Source organism: Echinops telfairi, unplaced genomic scaffold (assembly GCF_000313985.2).
Source record: "Echinops telfairi isolate 266 unplaced genomic scaffold, ASM31398v2 ScPeMD7_7424;HRSCAF=8462, whole genome shotgun sequence".
NCBI classification, from domain to species: domain Eukaryota; kingdom Metazoa; phylum Chordata; class Mammalia; order Afrosoricida; family Tenrecidae; genus Echinops; species Echinops telfairi.
Genome location: NW_022111324.1, coordinates 71,454,273 through 71,475,387, shown reverse-complemented (window position 1 = coordinate 71,475,387; position 21,115 = coordinate 71,454,273). Strand labels below are relative to the sequence as shown.

The window sequence follows — 21,115 nt, the reverse complement described above, 5'->3', positions numbered from 1 at the left end:
TCCTTTGCCCACCTCTCAAGTGGGCAATTAGTTTTTTCTTTTTGGAAGCTTCCTTTATTTTTTTTAAGACCAGAACTATCTTTTATTTTAAAAACTTTCAAAATATCATATTCGAGGGTTAATAAAGTAAAATGAGAACTTATATCATTAGACACTTAAAATTTTAATCTGTGTATCTTTGGCATTCAATTCATGATAATTTCAATTATATCACTTTTTTGTGGCCACAGTATTTAATCCTCCTTTAAATTGAAAGAGTTTTGGTTTGATTTGCCAGGCAATATATCTGGCAAAGTCTTTTTAAAAATCATTTTATTGGGGGCTCTTACAGCTCTTATCACAATCCATATATCCATCCATTGTGTCAAGCACATTTGTACATATGTTGCCATCATAATTTTCAAAACATTTTCTTTCTACTTGAGCCCTTGGTATCAGCTCCTCATTCCCCCCCACCCTCTTCCTCCCTCCCTCTTGAACCCTTGATAATTTATAAATTATTATTTTTTCATGTCTTACACTGACTGCTGTCTCCCTTCACCCACTTTTCTGTTGTCCATCTCCCTGGGAAGGGGTTATATGTAGATCATTCTGATTGGTTCCCCCTTTCTCTCCCCCACCTTCCTCTTCTCCTGGTATTTCTACTCTCAGCATTGGTCCTGAGGGGTTTATCTGTCCTGGATTCCCTATGTTGGGAGCTCTTATCTGTACTCATGTACATGCTCTGGTGTAGCTGGATTTGTAAGACAGAATTGAGGTCATAATAGTGGGGGGTGGGGGCGTGGAGGAAGCATTAAAGAACTAGAGGAAAGTTGTATGTTTCATCGGTGCTATACTGCACCCTGACTGGCTCATCTGTTCCTGTGACTCTTCTATAGGGGGATGTCCAATTGTCTACAGATGGGCTTTCGGTCTCCACTCCACACTCCTCCTCATTTACATTGATATGATTTTTTGTTATGAGTCTTTGATGCCTGATACCTGATCTCTTTGACACTTCATAATCACACAGGCTGGTGTGCTTCTTCCATGTGGGCTTTGTTGCTTCTCAGCTAGATGGCTGCTTGTTTATTGTCAAACCTTTAAAACCCCAGACGCTATATCTTTTGATAGCCAGGCACCATCAGCTTTCTTCACCACATTTGCTTATGGACCCATTTTATCTTCAGCTATCGTGTCAGGGAAGGTGAGCATCATGGAATGCCAGGTTATTAGAACACAGTGTTCTTGCATTGAGGGAGTACTTGAGAAGAGGCCCAATATCTGGCTGCTACCTTAATACTTAACATATAAATATATGTATATAGATCTATTTTCCTATTGTTATATATAAATATATTTTCGTATGTACATGTCTGTATTTAGACCTCTATACATGTCCTTTGCCTCCTAATTCTTTCCTCTATTTCCTATTACTTACCTTTTGTCTCAATAGCATGTTCAGCCTTCATTCATGTTTCAGTAATTCCTCTCGGCTACATTGCCCTTTATCAAGCCCCACCAGGCATCCTACGCCCTCCTTGCCATCCGTTTTAGATCACTTGACACAAAAACAAGACAAAACCAAAACAAACAACATCAACAAAAAACCAAAGACATAAAAAGAAAAGCTTCTAAATAGTTCTAAGTCTGTTTCTTGACCTTTAGGAGTGTTTTCCAGTTGAATCTGATGGAGTGCTACACCCTGGCCCCAAAGTCTATTTTTGGTATTCCCCAGGGACTTCATTGCTTTACTCACCTTGCTGCTCTGTCACACGCCCTTAGTGTTTCCCCCCAGTGTGGTGGGGTCAGATTGGGCACAATTCCCGCACTGTGTCTCCAGTGTTGTCCCCCGCAGAACTATGGGTCAGTGAGGGACGTTGTGTCTGTGTCTCATGGTAGGGCCGGCTTTATGGTCCTCTCTGTGCATTGGCTGCTCTGAGCAGGAATATTGTCTTCGGGGCTAGGAGGGCCAGGATGTGTTCCATTCTCTCTCCTCCCCTCTTGGTTTGCTCCTGTGTGCTCTGATCATGTGTGACCCTCTCCCCGAGCTGTACTGTAGTGCTGTTCTCTGAAGTGCATTCTTCGGTAGGGTGGGGGCGGGGTGGTGTGTGTGTGTGTGTGTGGTGTGGTCCATGTAGTTGGGATTGGAGTCAGCCCAGCAGACCTCTCTATTAGTTCCCTGCTTCATGCCAGTATGTTGTATTCATGTCTTGGCGCACAAGTCTGTTCCCACTCTCCTTCTCCTCAGCAGACTCAGGTTGTACTTGTCCTTTTATGCTTGGTTTACTTCACTTAGCATAATTTCCTCCAATTCTTCCCATGCATTGATGTGCATCTCTGGCAAAGTCTTAAGAATGTATGTAATAAGATTTTCCCCAAGATTAATGACACTCCTGACCTTCAATTTAAGGGTCCAAATTAAATTTAGCTCACAGGTTTAGTTATCTTGATGGATCCTTAGCAATTTTTGAATTCTCTGGTCCAAGAATAGCCATGCCTTGTGTGCACTTCCCAATGCCAAGGTACTTACTGCTCACATCGATAAGTTTGTCATGATTGATGACAAAGAGCTATTCCAATGTGCCTGCTTTACCTCGTCAGCGAGTCCATTCAAGAAACGGTCCACACCTTTGTCTGATGGCATAACAGGAGCATCCACACCAGAGACCACTGCACGTTTTGCTCCCTCAGTACCCTGCCATGAGAAATCCAGATGTAGCCTAGTCAGCAGCTTTCCTGAAAGCCTGGAGAGTTTCTATTGAGTTTGCATCCTGGGTTTATTGTGAATCCATGGATTTCCCCCTCCTACTTCATATTGTAGAGCTTTGCTGCTTGTCCACTTTCATACTTCGTGGGTTTCCCGAGGCTGGTCAGCCTCTGCAGCCTACTACAGCACCACCTGTCCTTGGTAGATAGAGTGTGAGCTCAGGCTTGGGGACAGCCCTTAGCCCGGTGTCCATACCAGTATCTTGATTTTGGCTCAGTAGAATGTTTTTCAGAATTCTGGTCTCCAGCATCATGAGAGAATAAATGTTTGTCGTGTCAAAACACTAAGTTGTGGTAATTTGCTGCCATCGCAGGAAGAAACTAAGAGAGGTACCAGACCAGTGGGCTTGGTCCCTCTGTCTAGCTGCATCTTCCTTTCAAATATAAGGGTTTCTTTTGCCGGAAGGACCTTCTTTGACATCTCTTTTCGAATGACTCTGAAGTTGATGATATTTTTCAGCTTTTGCCTGTCTGAAGCAGACTTTATTTTGCCTTCATTTTTTTTGAAAGGTATTGTCACTGGAATAACAATTTAATTTACATTTTTTCTTTAGTTATTTAAAAAAAAATATTAATTGGGAGTTAATTCTTATATCAAAGCATTCCATAGTTCAGTCATAATGAGCAGTATTGTACAATTGCTACCACAAATCCAGTTCCAAACATTCTTTTCCTTCCTGGACTCCTTGACATTGTCTCCCTTTTATCCCACCCTCTGTCCTCCCCCGAAACCCTTATTATATTTGCTGTCCCTATAGGTTCATCAATCCTGGGTTTCATATACTGAAAAACAGAAAAATGTATAACACAACTTCAAGAGGGTGACCCCCAATGACATAACACCTCTAAGATAAACCCCAATACTTCTTTCCCTGTGGGTAGTTTCTTCACTGTATCCACTGTAGAGTCTACGACAGATACTTGAAGAGTTCATTCTGTGTGTGGCCTCCTTCTCTCCACCATCGCAGCTTGCAAACTATCGGCATCGACGTCACCAGACACTCTCAGCTCTGCCGGTTTCCATTTAAGGACTCAGGTGGATTTTGTCAGCACTTCCCTTCCCTGTGCGGGACATGCTCTCAGCGCAGCAAATAGAGACAACTGTGTGACTCTGTTTCCTGTCTCTTAAGGACCACAATGCTTCACGGCCTGGATGCCCAGTGTCTCTTAAGCCCTTGTTTGTTCTATTTTCATCGTCATTCCACCACTTCACCATACATGTACGACTGCTTGATAGGCAGCCTTATTTGGCGGCGTATATATCAGAATCACCTAGTTTGGGCCATTTCTGGTTTCATAACTTTTTCAGGTGAATCTGATGAGCCCCTTTTGTGTACTGAACTTTTTTCAGTTTTTCCTCCTAAAAACCTACTTTCCGTTCATACAGATGAGTGAGGGCCTTGAAGCATGTATCTGTTACTCTCTATGTCTACATTAATCATACTAGCTCCTTGTTTTGAACCTTTACGATGTGGCAGGCATGCTGGTGAGATTTTAATGTACATGATCTTATTTAACTCTGCAACTCTCCCCTAGGATGAGCTCTCTTATAGTTTCATATTTCACAGAGGAGGACATTGAGCAGCTAGCCAAAGGTCACATCAGTAATCAAAATAAAATGAGTCCTCTTATAATGAGCTTCTCCCTCCCAACTAAGTGTTTCTAAAGTCGTTTTCTGCCTCTTGGAGGAGAGTAGTTATCACCCTCTTATGGGAGACCCAACCCTAACTTTCCAGGGTGCCCTGATTCTAGGAAGAACAGTATTCTACAGACTGGAAAATCTGGATTTCTAAAGCATGTGTTTTTGTTTTTCTTGCAGGCGGCTGATGGCTTTGCAGGAAGACAGGCAAACCAAGAAGTGGAAGAAACAGGACATTTGTGTGGGCAACCCCGAGGCGTGCGCTTTCCCGGGGCTGCTGAGCACCTACAGCAAGTTCATCATCTCCTTTGCCGAAGATGAAGCAGGTAACCAGCAGGCCATGGAACTCCTGCTTAAGGGACTGAAGAGAATCACAGGCACTGTCTGAACATTCAAAAGAAAAAAAAATTAAATAGCGACTACCACTTCTGTTATTATCCCTCCCATTCAGCCCTCTTTTATAACGTGCCAGACACTGTTCTAAGCACTTTACTTTATTCTCCTTACTTAACAATCCCGATGTGCCCACGATGTAATTGATTGTGGTCATTTCACCCATGAGGACACAGGCTATCTCCCCCTCCCCCCACACCCTGTCTTGGTCAAACTGCCCTCTTCACTGTGAGGGGCAGGTCACGGTCTCCACTTCAGTTTTCTCGACCATTTGATTGCGAAGGAGGTTCAATCTGATTTTACTCAAATTTGCAGATATGGGAACATGGTCAGGGCCGATAGTGGCTTGGACTAGCTGGGCGGCGGCTCCTTGTCTTGCTGAGAGAAGGAAGGGTCAGCTCACTCGTTGGGCAGGACTCCTCTGACTCTGAAGAGTTACTGAGTAGCCGCTGTTCGTGAGCGACCGCTAGGAGGCCACCCAGTTGCTAGATTAGGGACATGCTCAGAGCACCAGCAAAGCAAGGCATACATTCCTGTGCACACACGAGAGACAGAGAGATAGGTAGAGAAAAAGAAAAAGAGATTTAGCCTTTGTAAAGCCACCTTTTCCACCATTAAAACCAAACCAAACCAGGCCCCCTTCATTGTGAATTGGGTGAAGGTACAGAGGAGATTGTTAGTGTCACATCTAATAATTCACACATGTTTTGGTCCATGTCATTGATTGAAATGCCCTCAATGTGCCAGCATGAATCCCACATTCTTCCAGGGGTCCTTTCCTGCTCCTTTCCTGGCCATTCTGAACTTGGTTCCTGGGCAAACGCTCCCCTTTCAACCTCAACTGGTTGCTTATTCGAAGGCGTGCACCCTTCCCTCGGGTGATAGGCCTGTCTATTGTCCCGCGGCAAATGGAGTCATAGACGTGATTCAGTTTCAGACCTGACTTTAAGCATAAGTATATATAATAATAAATGTTTTTCCCCCCACTCTGAGCCCTGGAGGAGCCCTGGTGGCATAGTTGGTTGTGAATTGGGTTGCTGATCTCAGGGTCAGAAGTTCAAACCCGTGAAGTGCTCTGGAGGAGAAGGATGAGGCTTTCGACTCCCGTCCAGATTTGCTGTCTTGAAACGCACCGAGGCTGTGGGGCTCTGTCCGGTAGGGCTGCTCTGAGTAGGAATCACACCAGTGGCAGTGAAAAACAAGACAGAACTCGGAGCCAGAGGGTGCGTGAACAGGCCTTGGCTTGAGTGGGATTTACAGAGATCCAGTCAGCCTCTGGCCCCTTCCTCCTGTTCACATAGCTTATGTATGGATCACTGAGACAAGCCTTGTGAAGGATCGGAGGATATTTGGGGAAATCCAAGCATTTTTAACGGGGGAAAGTCCAGGTAAGTTCCAAATTGGAAGTCCGCACGTGGAAAAGGAGGGAAGCCACAGGCTGGCCAGGGCAAAGGGAATGACAGGAGAGCCACAGGATGCTCCCCTGCTAGGACCCCGGCAAGTTAAGGCCACTCGGGCACCCCCCACCCAGGGGGATGGAGCCCCAGAGGCAGCCTGGTCCATGGGCGCCATGCTATGGGGCTGGCTCCTGTGCAGGTGGCTACAGAAAGCCTGGCCCTGTGGTGGGTGAGGGTTGGCTGTCAGCTGCTCTCAGGAGCAAACAAGCTATTTTTGAATACCAGTCAGCACGCCTGGCAAACTAAACAAGGTGTCCTTGGCTAGGTTTTGTGGTGCGGACTTGCCAAGGTCTTCACAAGCAGACTGTGCCCCGAAGCCACTGAGGCCATTCATAGTCTCCTCAGGTTGCTCGAGTTTGTGTTTGTTGCGTACGCCAGCTCTGATTTCCCTGATCTTGTCTTCATCTTCCCCATGAGTAGAGAGGTGGTTGTTTTTTTTATCAGAGGACCACTGCACTCTTTCCTTCTCAGGCACCAGCCCTGGTCAGTGGCTTTTCTTGATCGGATTGACTCACAGAGCTTTGCCACAGTTCAGACACCAGAGTCGCAGAGGTATACGTTGAAGTCACTGCGCGACTTCTGAGCAGGTCGCCCACAGGCCCATCACTGGCTTTCCGTGGTTTGGATTTCTGAGTGTCGGTGACTGACGCTCATTCCGAAGAAGACTGGTCAAAGGAAAAGTGCTTTCAGTAACGTCATATTGCATGAACTTTGCTTTCTGTGGTATATTATAGGGTTGCTGTTTCTTGGGGGGTGGGGAGGCAGGGGACGTTCTAAAATATCTATGTAAACAATGTCAGTTGGAATACCTATTGTTGCCCAGTCAATTCCAACTCATAGCAACCCTCTAGGGCCGAATACAGCAGCCCCGCAGGGTTTCAAAGCAGTTCTCCTTAGGGAAGCAGATGGACTGAGTTTCTCCTGTGGAACACCCGGCCTGTTCACGTTTGCCGACCTTGGGTTTAGTTGCTGTGCACCTAAGTACTGTGAAACTGAGTTCCTCGTCAACTGGATACCATAGTTGAAAATCGTCTCAAACCTTATAGTTGCCCCTAAAAAACCAAACCCAAACCGAAAAACAAAGAAAAATCAATAGCATGCTTAAAGCATGTGATTCACACCAGCATGTGATTCCAGTTTGGGGGATATACAGTGTGTTAGGGTTGCCAATTCTCCTTTTACACTAGATTTGGAGGGTCTCCAGTACAGGTCACCCTGCATTCCTCTGGCCCCTCAGCAGACCCCAATAAGAGAATCACCTCTGACTTTGCCTGGGGTTTCTAATCAGAGGGAGCAAATAGACTTTACAGTAGGGTATGTCCTATCGATTCAGACCCTTCATTAGGGGAAAAAGGATTCCTGATGACTCTGTGGGTTAGGTGTTAGGATGCTAATCACAGGGTTGGCTGTTCAAACCCACCAGCTGCTTCATGGCAGAAAAATGAGGCTATCTGCTCCCACATCTATATTCAGCCTCAGAAACTCTATATACGGTCACTACAGGTTGAAATCATCTCCATGGCAGTGGATATTAGGGGACGATTATAGATATACTTTGTTACTACACAAAGCCATAGTTCTGGGGTAGTTTTTAATCCTGCCTTTGGGGCTCTACAAAGAGCAACATGGGTCACTGTCATCCATTAGTTTGAGGAAGAAGCCCTCTCTGCACAAAGGTGATGCTGTGCAGACTTTTAATGGAACAGGTGTTTTTCCCATGAACTTAGAGAGTTGTGTAAAGCACACAGCATCGAGACCAGTATATGTGGTGTAATTGTGCAAACATTACACCAGATTTACAGAGGTATGTATGATGTGGCATTGACCTTTAAGGATTAGAGTCAGAAGACAGTAATACACCGAGCAAAAACCCCGAACAATTCACTGTCACTGAGTCAATGCTGAGTCATAGACCACCCCATAGGACAGGGTCAAGCTGGCCCTGTGAGTAGTAGGCTCCACCTTTCTCCTGCGAGCAGCTGGTAGTTTTGAACGTGCAGTCAGCAGCCCAAAGCACAACCATTCCACCACCAGAGTTCTAAGACAGTCATAGTTACTAACAATGATAGACTGTTTTCTAATTTAATCCAGAACAACCATGTGAGGCATTAAAACCATTTGAGGTCAAGATGACGCCAACTCATGGTGACCCTTGCGGGTCAGGGTAGAGCTGTGCTCCACAGGGTTTTCAACGGCTGACTTTTCAGAAGTCGATCACCAGGTCTTTCTTCCTCGGTGCCTCATTCAAGCATGTGAATCGTTGGCTCCATCCAGGGACTGCTCCTGTGAGGAACTGTCATCTCCATTCGACAAATGACTCAAAGCCTTCAGGTGACGCATAAGAAGAGGCTGCCCAAGAAGACCGATGAGTAGAGAGTTGAATCAGCCTTTTCCTAACATGATACAAACACTAAACCATCCTCCACAGATGGCACTAGAACACTCCTTGGCAACGTGTCATGGGATTGTTGCTATGTGAAAGGAGCACCGTCCTTTGGTGGTCGCACTGGTGGGAATGGGAGGACACGGGGGCTCTTTCTAAACGAAAGGAAGGATGAATGTGATTAGTGGGTAGCCGTGGTTTTTGTGGGCATCAGAGAAGCTGGAGAAGAGAGGAAGAAGAAGGGAGGCTCTTAAGGAAATAAGGAACCCAAGGATTGAAGGAGGAAAACGTGATGTTGAAGGAAAAGTCAAGGCCTGAAAAAAGGGGAGGCACAGAGTGGAAAGTAAATTACCGTCCACTGTCTACCATCCACTTCCATGTTTCCACGTGTGGAAAAGAGCTGGGAAAGGACATGGGAGGAAACCAAGGCCAAGCTGCTGAGGGCAAAGAGGTGATAAAGGAGGAGCCATTTGGCTCCATCAACGTCACTGAATGGTGCTCTGGGAGGTGCGGATGGTTAAGTGCTGGATTACTAAGCAAAGGTTGGGGGTTTGAACCTACCCAAAGGCTCCAAGAAGGAAGACCTGGCGGTCTGTCTGTTGGTGTTGACTCTCTGGCAACTGGCTTGGCTTTTTTGGTGAGGGGGCCAGGGAGGGCTGTGCTGAGTTCAGAGATGATCTTGCCCTTCAAGGAGTGCCCAGTCCCGTGAAGGCCTGTGGACCACCATGATGCTGGGGTTCGAACCTTACGGCTCTCCGGGCACTATGGCCGTGTCCTGCTGTGAATCCAGCTGTGTGGCTCCACCCTGCCTGATGCCCTGTTCATCTGCTCTGTTTTCTCAGGGGAGCTCTACTTCCTGGCCACCTCTTACCCAAGTGCCTACGCACCACATGGATCTATTTACAAATTTGTCGACCCCTCAAGGTGAGAATTGGCCTCTTTTTTTCTTTGCTGATGGCACCTAATCAATCCTTATCTCTGTGGCATGTGACACACATAGTCCTCTGTTCCCAAGAATGACCAACATTTATCAGTGAAGCTAATCTATGCTGCCAATGAAAAGCATTGGGGGCAAATGTAGATAGAACCATGTGTCCATAAAATTTAGGGCATATTTGGGATAGGATCTCTTTGCAGTTAGAAATGAGGATCTGGAGTCTTTCCAGGATGACTAGTCTAGGTTTGTGGTTCCTGGTTTGTCTGCTTCTGGAAACTTCTCTCTGGGATCACTCAACAAGTAGTCTACACTTCTGTCTGCCTGGGGAAGTCTTGCTGTCCTATCTTCTGGGCTCAGTGCAGATCTTAAAGTCTTTGGCAAATGGGTGGGTTATCTCAGCATCTCTACCTGCCCTTTCTGGAATGCTCCGGAAGTATTTGTTCACCTGGTGGACTGTCTGTTGTCTACTGCTTCTTTCTCCACCTCTCACAGAGGCTGGCAACCTCCATGCAATCAGGCAAAAGGTGTAGTACAGCTTTTCACTCTTGGCTGGTTGAGTCTGTGGTCAGCATCCCTGCTGCTAGCAGGGTGATTGAGTGTATAACGCCAAGGACTTTGGACACTGCACTGGATTGATTCCAGGATTTTTTAAAAGTCGTTTTATTGTGGGATTATGCAACTCTCATCACAATTCATACATACATCAATTGTGTAAAGCACATTTGTACATTTGTTGCCCTCAGCATTCTCAAAACATTTGCTCTCCACTTAAGCACTTGGAATCAGCTGGGGGGAAAAAGATTCCAGGATTCTTGCCCCAATAAGAAAGTCTCCCTGTGAACCAGCTTGCAGATGGGCCACAGAGGAAATCTTCCCCGGGTGGGCTGTGCTGCTCACGGCTGGTGTTGAAGAGACACGAGGCAAGTAGGTGCAGCTACTGATTAGGTTTCAGGGAACAGGCGTAGCTCGGTTTCCGGTGGACAGCACGGTCTCAGTGCACAGTGTTCTCAGGTGTTCCTGGAAGAGGCTCAGCCCTTGACCAAGGCTTGGCTTCAGACGGAGGCTCCCAGAAGCAGTGCTCGGGGGCACTCTACGAGGAGCTGGGTGCATAGATGGCCAAGGGGTGAGTTTGGAATCGGACTGTCTATCTCCCACCCTGGGTCTGCTCCTGGTACAGTCCCTGGGTGCAGGGGATGGGGTGGACCCCTGGTGTCATAGCATGCTTCGTGGGGCTGGAAATACCCAGCCCAGGGATTCTCCCGTTTCTTTCCTTGACTAGTTTCCTGGGTGAATCCATTTTTATTTCCTTTGACAGTTTCCTGTTTGTCTGGGGGGTGGGGTGGGTAATGCCCCTCTATTACCTGAGCAGACACAAGTGGCCACTCATCAAAGCAACCATAACGCCTCCCAAGAGGCCACTCATTAAAGCAATCATAGCGCCTCCCCTTATTTCCTCAGATCGATAACTATTGAGTAGCTACTGTGTACCAGACCCAGAGCTAAATGCTCTGAAGGTCGCATCTCACTGAAGGCTGGCAAAACCCCAAGAAGGAGGGTTGACCCCTCAGTTTACGGATAAGGAAGTTGAAGACTAGACACATTAAATGACTTGCCAAAGTCCAACCAAGAAGGAGACTCAGGATTGGAACTCCAGGAATGGTTTTCATTGTGCATGGAAGCCATGACAGCCCCGCCCACTCCGCGCAGCCTCATTCCTTTGAATGAGGCAGACATGCTTCATTTCTCCAGCAGTGGGTCCAGGTTCTGCTCTGATTTGGTATAATATCCCACTACATGACCTGATCCCAGCATTCTGAGAGGCCAGCAGTTCATTACAGGTGTGTGGTCTGTCCTCTTCCATCCCTCCCTCCTGCCCTTGTTTCATGAGAGGCAGCTGAAGGTAACGATTGAGCGCATGGGTTGTGGAGTCTGAGTTTGAATCCTGGCTTTGCCACTAAGTCGCCGAGGGCCTGTGTCTTGGTGTTTGTGTGCATCAGTTTCCCCATCTGTTAATGGGATCAAATTCACAGTCTTACGAGATAATGATTTCATCGTTATAAAGTATTTAAAACAGTACCCTAGTTTCATATTTGTGTTTATTAAATAACTGAAGTTATTATTACTATTAGCCTGGATGTGGGTGATGGCAGTGGGAGATGGAGTTGGAGTGGAACAATGGCTTGGCTGGGAAGTTCCATCTCTTCTTGGGTCATGCTGGCCAGCAGTGCTCCCTGCCTCCAAAGTCCCTTTTATTTCCAAGGTGCCTTGAAGGACACCGCAGGTTAAAGTTTCCTGTGCTGTTTATGCTGGTTATGTAAGGGGTGGTGCCAAGACATCCTGAAGGAGTTTTCCTTAACGGATACCACCACCTCCCACCCACCCCCTTCCCCCAGCAGCAGCAGCAACAGAAACTTCATTTTCATCTGCATTACTGATGAAGCACTTGTTATGTCCTGGGCAATGTTCTGTATATAGCACATATACATATCGAGATCTCTTGCTTTATCAATGTTTGGGGTACACCAGTCCCCTCACCCTCTCCATCTCCCTGACAGGGGGATACAATTTCTCATTGACACATGGGAAAACAGAGGCTTCCCTTGCCCATGATGATCAGGACTTGAGCCCAGTGTGGGCCACTCCCTTGATCATCTCCCTCTGAGACCATCTACCCTCCCAGGGATAGCTGAGGGCTGAGCCCAGTTCTCGCTTTCCTGTGCGTTCTGGCGACATTGATTCCCAAGCCACATCTCCGGAGTCTTATGTTCTTACCTTGTCTGTCTGTCTGTCTGTGTTTTTAGGCGAGCAGCCCCAGGCAAGTGTAAGTACAAGCCGGTGCCGGTGAAAACCAAGAGTAAGCGGATCCGCTTCAGGCCACTTGCCAGTGAGTCGGCCTCCGGGGCTTCGGGCGCAGGTCTGGGCGTGGAGGTGCCAGCATGGTGCTCTCCGCAGGGTCCACGGTCCTGCCAGGGTGAACGGTGTGTTTCTCCCTGGTGGTTATCCCTTGGGTGAGCACTGCCCTTGTGGCTCAGTCTGTACAATTCCTCCCCATATGCTGGGTGAGCGGGAGTAACTCCTGCTTCTACTGCTACCTGTCCCACATCCATCCATCCATCCATCCATCCATCCATCCATCCATCCAATATTGACTGTGTGGCAGGAGGATTGACACTGTGGCTGCAACAATGGGCTCAGACAAGACAACAATTGTGGGGATGGTGTGGGCCAGCATTTCATTCTGTTGCCCACAAGGTGAGTCAGAACCGACTCTACAGTACCTATCATCAACAACCTGTGGTAGGAGAAACAAAGAGCCCTGGCGTTGTCGTGGTTATGTGTTGGGCTGCTAACCCCGAGGTCAGTAGTTTGTACCCACCAGCAGCTCCATGGGAGAAAGATGAGGCTTTCTACTCCTATCCAGACTGCCATGAGTTGGAACCGCATGATGGCGGTGAGTGGGTGGGTGGTAGGCTCTGGGAACATGGCGGGGATTCAGGGTCAAATGATGAGGTGAGGAATATAGGCGAATAAGGACATGCAGTCAGCCCAGTGGTACGGCCATGGGAGGAGAGTGTCTAGGGGTATGGGAGAGTCCCAAGAGTGATGCGTTTGCCTTAGAGGGAGGGTGGGGAGTTGGGGGATGCTAATGGAGGAAGGATGCTTTCTGAAGGGGCCTATTCCAGAGTCACTTATTATTGGATATCACTAATTTTAATTTATTTTTTAAGTATATGGTATAGTGGTTATGCCCTGGGATGCTAATCCCAAGGTCAGCAGTTTGTGACCACCAGCCTTCCCCAGAATATGATGGGACTTTCTACTCCCCTAAAGAGTTACCATCTCAGAAACTCAAAGGGGTCGTGAGTTTCTACTCTGTCTTATAGAGACACTATGAGTCGGCATCAACTCGATGGCGTGGCTTTTTTTTGCTTGTTTGTTTGTTTTTAAGACCATATAGACCTCAGTGAAAGGCATGAAAAGAACTAATTTAAAAAGAACCCACCGTAAAGAACCTTATGCAGCATGGGTGTCCTGAGCGGTATTACTCTGATAGGAATTTCAGGGCTTAGATTTCTCACTGACTGAAGTCTTATTTCCCAGAGACGGCCTTGGACTTGCTAAAGGAGCAAGCAGAGAAAGCGGCTAGAAAAGTATCCAACACAACGTCAGCTTGCGGCCCTGACCGCGCCTTGTCTCGGAAAGGCTCCTCCAAGAATCCAGCTTCTCCCTCAAGCGGCAAGAAGACGCTGCGCGGGCCTGGCACCAAGAAGAAAGGCAGCGCCTGGTGCCCTGGCCCCCAGAAGGAGAGGAAGAAGAGTCGGAAACGCCACAGTGGCAGGATGGCGGCAGCAGCAAAAAGACGACCTGGCAGGAGAACCCCTTTGTCTGTTCTGCAAGGGGTCGGGGTCCAGGAGAACTAGCCGCCCCAGTCGGGAGAGCAGCAGGGAGCCTGTGAGAACTCAGAAGGGCGTGAGAATGAACGGGAGCGCGCGGTCAGAATGGGCGCGTCTGCCCTGAGTCCAAATCTAAGTCCAGGGCTGGTACCCCTGGGCTGTCTTATCTGTTATTCTGTAAGTCTTCCAGGAGTCCCACTTGATGTCTCTATTTTCTTTTAAAAATGCTCACTCATCAAACAATAAATGAACCGTTTCCCAAACTGATATCCAGTCTTTACATCATCTGGTTGCTGCACTGTTATTAGGAAATCTACCAGCGAGTCTGCCTGTGGGTTGTCAAGTGCTTACCTTTGGGCCCAGAGGAGGGGCTTCCCCTTTGACTGAGGAAGAGGGAGGAGCCTTAGGGGGTGACATCAGGAGCCTGCTCTGCCAAGCCCTTGGCCCTGTGTGTGCACTGCAGGGAGGGTCCCTGGCCAGCCTCACCCAGTGTGACAACACCCACCCCGGTGAGCCTGAGTTAGTTAATTGTGCCAATCTGGCCGATAATCACATGTGGGGCTAATTGAAAGGCGGAGGGATAAATGGGTGATGAGCCTCGCCTTTCTAGTTCTCGGGTCTCTTGCTTTGTGATGGTCGCACCAGGGTGCAGCTGCCTTAGCAGTTCCCTGCTTCAGCTTGCAAGACTGACTTCCTACAAGACATCCCCAAGGAGAAGCCGCATGGATCTATCCCGATGCAGCCCTGGGTGCTGGAGCAGCCGTGTGGAGACCCCTGCTAGTGCTGAGATGCTTATTCGTTCACCAACTCAGCTTTCCTCCTGCAGTCGGCATCATTGCCTCTGTTTTGTGAGGTGGAGGACTTTGTGGACTGGCGTTGGGTTAATGGGTTAATGTTGGACTTGTGGGCTTGGGCAGCATTGGGTTGGGATGTTTTCATGATGCACACTTTCTTTACATAAAACTCTCTTATACATGAGTAGCTGTGGATTTGTTTCTCTAAAGTACCTAGACTAATACAGAGCCCATAGCAAAAGCCAACATATAATTTGTTTTCTTGGCACCCAGGGTGTGGAAAAGTTCAGAACGTTGAAAATATAGGTACGTGTTTCCCTTTTAGAGAGAGATTGGAGAAGGGGAGGGGGGAGGAAGCTCAAGCGCTGCTGGAGATGGGACCCGGAGGCTTGCAAGACATCTCTTCCTTGCTAACTCATACGTGGACATGTTTTCAGGAGAGACCAGGCCTCCTGAAAAGGACATCATGCTCTGTAAAATTGAGGAAGGTCCTCAGGGAGATGGACGGACACAGGAGCTGCAACAAGGGGCCCAGGCATGGCCATCGTTGTGGGGATGGTGCAGGGCCATCTCTCGCAGAGAGTGTTTGCTCTGTTAAATAAGGATTGCTATGCGTCAGAACCAACACATGGCACCTTTCAACAACAACTTATGCTTGATGGCTAACTAGCCCAATGTGCTAGGCTGGGTAGACTAGAGAAAGAAAACCAATATATGTGTATAAGAGAACTTTATATCCAAGAGTAATTGTTATGAAAACATCCCAGCCCAGCCCAGATCAAGTCCGGAAGTCCATTACCCCATATGCCGATTCTAGTCCATAAATTCCTCTTTAGACTCAAGTAGCCATGCAATGACACTGAATATAGGAAGTGGGGGGTGGGCTTGTGGATCTGTTAGGTAGCATAGCGACTGGGACGTCCATTACACATCCTCAGAGGTTCAAGCTTCTGGCCAGGAAGGGGTGGTACACCTAGGTGGGCATTGCACCTGATTGGCCCATCTGGGCCAGGTGAATTCAATTCAGCCAATAAGGTCGCCCAGGATCATCAACCACGCCCAGCGGCAGACCTGAAAAGCCAGAATCCAGAGCCTTGAGGCCTCTTCTGCTTCTCAAGCTGCTCCTTGGAGTCCGTGCATCTATCTCCTCTGGCCTCAGGACTCCACATGCGGGGTGACGTGCCCGTGCAAACCTGAAGCAGCTTCTTTTACCTTTCATAAAGCTCACTTGGATCACAATCCAGGCTTCGGAGTGAATTCTTTCTCGCGCAGAGCCAAGAACCAAGGTATATTTCTCCCATGAGAGAATGATCTAACAGATCCAGTGGCAGTGGTACCATCTCGCGCTGTCTTGCTTCGTGGCTCCTTCAGCCCCAGGGCTCTGGCTGCAATCAGCATAGCTCCATGTCGCTTCCAAATGAAGTCATCAAGCTGCGACTGGATTGACAGGCTAGACTCCACCCCTTCACAAGTTGACACCAGATTGTGTAACTACCACACCCAGTGTTGGTTTCCTATTGCTGCTGTGAACACAGGCACCAGAAGCAGGTGGCTTCAAAGAACAGATATTTATTTGTCTCACAGCTCTGGAGTCTGGAAGTCAAAATCAAGGCCGGACCATGTTGGTTTCTTCCTTGTTGCCTTCTCCTTGTGTTTAATCTGGTCTTTTTAGGACTCACCTTCTACTGGCGTGATCTCATTAACACAACAGAAGAAAAGCCCTCTTTCGGAAAGGACCACAATGTCAGGTACCAACCAAACCAAATGCCCTCCCATGAAGCCCTTACTGATTCATAGTGACCCCAAGGAGGGGCTCTGTATTTTGCTTGCTGACTTTCTAGAAGGCCCAGGCACAACAGCATCTGCTCTTTCTGAGAGAGTTTTGAGAACGTTAGTGGAAGCTTTAACAGCAGAAGTGCCTGGGAATGCTTCCCAAGAGCCCCTCTTCACCACAATGCTCCTGCTCATTCTTCTCATCAAACAAGGGCCATTTGGAAAGCATTTTGACCGGAAATTGTTAGGCATCCACCTTACGGTCCTGATTTGGTGTTTTCTAACTTATTTTTTTTTCCTAGTTAAAAAAAAAAACTTTAAAAGGCACCTAGTTTTCTTCTGTTAATAATGTAAAAAAGACTGCATCAACATGATAAAATTCCCAAGGTCCTCGGTTCTTTAGGGATGGATGAAGTGACTGGTGTCATTGCTTATGAAAGTGTCTTGACCTCAATGAAGCATATTTTGAGAAATAAAGTTTATGTATTTTTTATTGTATCATATAATTCTATTGCCTCCAACTTTTAGCAGTCCCCTTGTATGAGTGTCTTTTCCAGTTAATCTCCCAAACCAGAGAGAAGGGTAAATGGTATCACTGCCCCCCCCATCCCACCTCAACTCCCAAACTACATACCATTTAAGAAATACAGAGCTCTGCTCTTTGTGGGCTCTAATCTTAGGCCGCAGAGAGATTTCATGTCATGCCTACTGCCTGCCAGGCACAGTACTGGCTCTGGGGAGAGCAGAAGGTGAGAGAGGTGGACTGGGCCTGTCATTGCTTAACTGGTTTGTATCAAGGTCAAGAATAACTTGAAATCAAGGTGACAGAATGCTGGCTGGCTGCCCAAACCTGCACTACCCAACAGTAGCACGAGATGAATGTAGCTTAATTTCTAGTAACCACATTACAAAATGTTAAAAACCAAAAGGTAGATTTCACTACAACTAATATTTTAAAAATCCAATTTATAAAAATGTTTCAACATATAATCAAATAAAAACATATTAATGAATATCTATCTATCTATCTATCTATCTATCTATCTATCTATCTATCTATCTATCTATTTCAGGTGTTGGTTTAGAAACCTGATGTATATTTTTACTCTTTTTAGTATATCTCTGAGATCAGACCAGCTACGTTTCTGTGGCCACAAGTAACTCTTGGCTATTATACCGAACTCTGGCCCTCACATCTGGGCAAAGGAATTTGGGGCCGGAAAATTTCAGCAAAAAGACTCTTGGCACTGGTGATTCCAGTCACGCGGCATTCTGAAATTTAGGCAACGCCCCTTAAGAATTAGACTGTGAAACAGGCTTTCCGGGCAGCCCGGAGCGATTTATTTTAGAGTCTCTGCCCCTCCCTTCTGAAGGAGGCAGGGTCTTGGAGGCAGGCTCTGTCCTCTGTCACCGGCTGCCACGTGGCGGCCAAAGATCGGATTGCTCTGGGCCACGCTGGCCAAGCTCTCAGCTAGGGGAGGGAGTCTGGACGCGTGCACTCAGGTCGCGGCGAGAGGGGAGCTTGAGCCGATGTTTTAGCGCCGCCCGCCGGCCACGGGGAGGAACTGCAGGCGCTGCGCCTCCTGCCTGGCCAGCTTGCTTCCTGCCCTCAGCCTCCAGGCAAGAGCAGTCTCCATCTGCCTAGGACCCCCGCCCCCTTTTTATAACCTTTCAGTTCTCCCTTCCCGATCAATTCTAAAGCATTATCTGCATCCCAGTATGGAATAGTTTTCAATTCTTCCAGAAGTAATGGGGTATCAATTCTGTATTTAAATGACATGACTGAAAGAAACAGAGAGCCGCACCAGGGCCCCCTGCTAGGTTAGATTTGAGACCCCAGGTTTATAAGATCAGCGTTTTAGCCACCCACTGCCCTAGGTGGTGTAATTGAGAAAAAGTATGCGTTAGCTGGTCACCTGAAAACATAATTAACCCTATTCATTGATCATAAATGGGCATTATAAAACCTAAGAAATGCCAGAGGAAAATGCTTACATCTTAATGGTCAATGGAAAATAACCTCCATCTCAAAATTGTGTATGATTACAATATATCAATGTGGCAGCTACCTCAAGTTACGTTCACAGAGAGGGCAAGTGGCGGCTGGGGGGCGGGGGGCGAAATGCCAAACTACAGTTGGGTTCTGGTCATTCAAGGTGATATCTTAATGCCTTAAAGATCCTTCGATACTTCTGATCAAATTGATCAAGATTGCTATTAATAGGTGAGTTTTGGGGCCAGTGTTTGGGGCTATTAAGGTAAAGAAGTTGTTTCGTGAGTGGATGGATGAATTGATTGCTTCAGCACATACTGCTGAGTATTTACCTAAGGCTACATTGGAGAGTGCCGCGCTGATCTTTGAAAAATAGGATTGGATTAGGTGTTAACTATTATTTGAAGTAACTAAAGGCCTTGTTGGAAAGCTATGAGTTCAAAAAATGACATTTATTATAGTAGCATGCATCTTTACTGAGGAAAATTGAACGTAAATAAATGTTGGTGAGTGTCTAAAAAATATCTAGAATACAGCATGTGGTAGTTACATAATCTGGTGTCAATTTTGGAGGGGTGGAGCTAGCCTGTCAGTCAGGTTGCAGCTTGATGACCTCATTTGAGGTATGACGGAGATAAATAGCCCCCCGGAGGTCAGATACTCATTACTCCCTTTGAGACATTACTGATGACAAGCCTGATGCAGCCAGAGGCCTGGAGCTGGAGGAGCCACATGGAGACCCGAGCCAGTGCTGAGATGCCTCTACTGCCACTGGATCTACAAGACTTTCCACCCACTGGCCTGTGATCTTCCTGCATTCAGCATTATTGAATGGCTGTGTGAATCCAAAGAGGAATTTATGGACTAGTATTGGACATATGGACTAATATCGGACTTAGGGACTTGATCTGGACTGGGCTGGGATGTTTCTCAATGGACAATTGCTCTTTTATATAAAGCTCTTTCTTATACACATGAGTGTCCATAAATTTGTTTCTCTAGTCTACCCAGACTAACACACAGCATAAACATCAGAGATAGAAATGTGTTTTAGTTTTTAATATTTTCTGCTTTCTTTTCAATTGAGGTTATTTATCTGTTTTACTTTGTTGTTCTTGTTAGTTTTTTTGTGTGTGGGTTTGTTATGTAATGCTTTTCTGTATTTGAAACCCAGGAGAGATGAGTCCATTTGAGACTGGATGCGCAGCTCCCTGGTGGTGTCGTGGCTCTGAGCTCTGAGCTGGACTGTTACCAGTGTAGTTGGAAAGCAGTAGCAGTTCTGCCCAAGATAGGGCTTTCTAGTCCTGTGAATAGTTACAGTCTCAAAACCCACAGGGCTCACCGTGAGTCAGCATCGACTCGATGGCAGGGACTTTGGGGCCATGGCAGGCGAGGTTCAGGGAAGTGGGGAGCTCATCATGATGAGTTCAAGAATGAAGAAATGTAGACCTTGTTGTGGGGATGAATGTACAACCCTTCGTGATTGATCGAACTATTGAATTGCATGATATGTGAGTTAGGTGCCAAGAAAACTGTTGGGGGAAAAATAGGATTGGGGTCAGGAACTATGCCTTATTGATTAAAAATTGTTTTAGTACTGTTGTTGAGAATATCCGGCGCAAAACATACACGGATTCAACAATTTCTACATGGACAGTCAATGGGCATTCTTTCAGTAGTGAAACCATTCTCACCCTGCCCTCGTTTCCGGTTGCCTCCTCCATCAATGTAAAACCATCGCCCCCTAGCGGGTGTTTGAGTTCCTATTGTCAGTGACATCAGGACCTTGACAGGAAGCTGCCAAGTGCTTCCAGCTGGATTCAGAAGAGGACTTGGAAAAGGGATATGATTGCTGATGTTTGATCCACGCCATTGAATAAGTATGGTGAGCAGGGGATACCACCCTGAAGCACACCTCTCCCGATTCTGTACCACGCAGTGTGCCCTTGCTCTGTTTGATCCATCTACAAGTTCTGCAGCAGCACAGCAATGGAATTCCCCTTCTTCTCAAGGCTACCCGTAGCGTGTTATGATCCACATAGATGAATGCCTTGGGACAGTCAATAAATCACAAGTAAACATCTTTCTGGTATTCAGCCAAGAATAAAAGCCGTTGTTCCACATCTTCTTCTGAATCTGGCCTGCAATTCTGGCAGCTGCCTGTCAATGTACTGCGGCAACCATTGTTGGATGATCTTCAGCAACATTTTACGTGCACCTGATCACAAGGATACCATTCTCTAATTTGCACATTCTGTGGGGTCACCTTCCTTTGGAAAGGGTACAAATACACCTACTTTCCGGCCTTGTGGAGGGTTCAGCTGGCTAGTGGGAGGACAGAGGTAGGGATTTTCTGTCTTCTCCACTTACCAGGCTGGCGGTAGTTCATCCACAGGGTACGTTGACCTGGCCAGATGCAAGCAGGTTGATCTGGTTGTAACTGGTTTCTCACCGCCAGTGCCTTCTTCTTCCCCTCCCGCCCCAAGAGTTTCCCAAGAATTCTTAAAGGGAAATACTACAAAGAAACATATCAGCCTGTGTGATCACGAGGTGTCGAACGGATCACTGAAGACAAATGGGTGCATAAGCAAATGTGGCGAAGAA

At 47.0% G+C, this 21,115-nt stretch overlaps 1 protein-coding gene across 1 annotated transcript in view; it reads left to right on the top strand.

The window, feature by feature from the left end:
- HHIPL2 (HHIP like 2) overlaps window positions 1-13,978 on the top strand; it is a 35,701-nt gene extending 21,723 nt beyond the window's left edge. The window contains exons 6-9 of the mRNA XM_004700155.1: window positions 4,568-4,713; window positions 9,463-9,544; window positions 12,359-12,441; window positions 13,659-13,978. Coding sequence (XP_004700212.1) covers window positions 4,568-4,713; window positions 9,463-9,544; window positions 12,359-12,441; window positions 13,659-13,978 — 631 coding nt within the window. The remainder of the gene's footprint in view (window positions 1-4,567; window positions 4,714-9,462; window positions 9,545-12,358; window positions 12,442-13,658) is intronic.
- The last annotated feature ends 7,137 nt before the right edge of the window (window positions 13,979-21,115 follow it).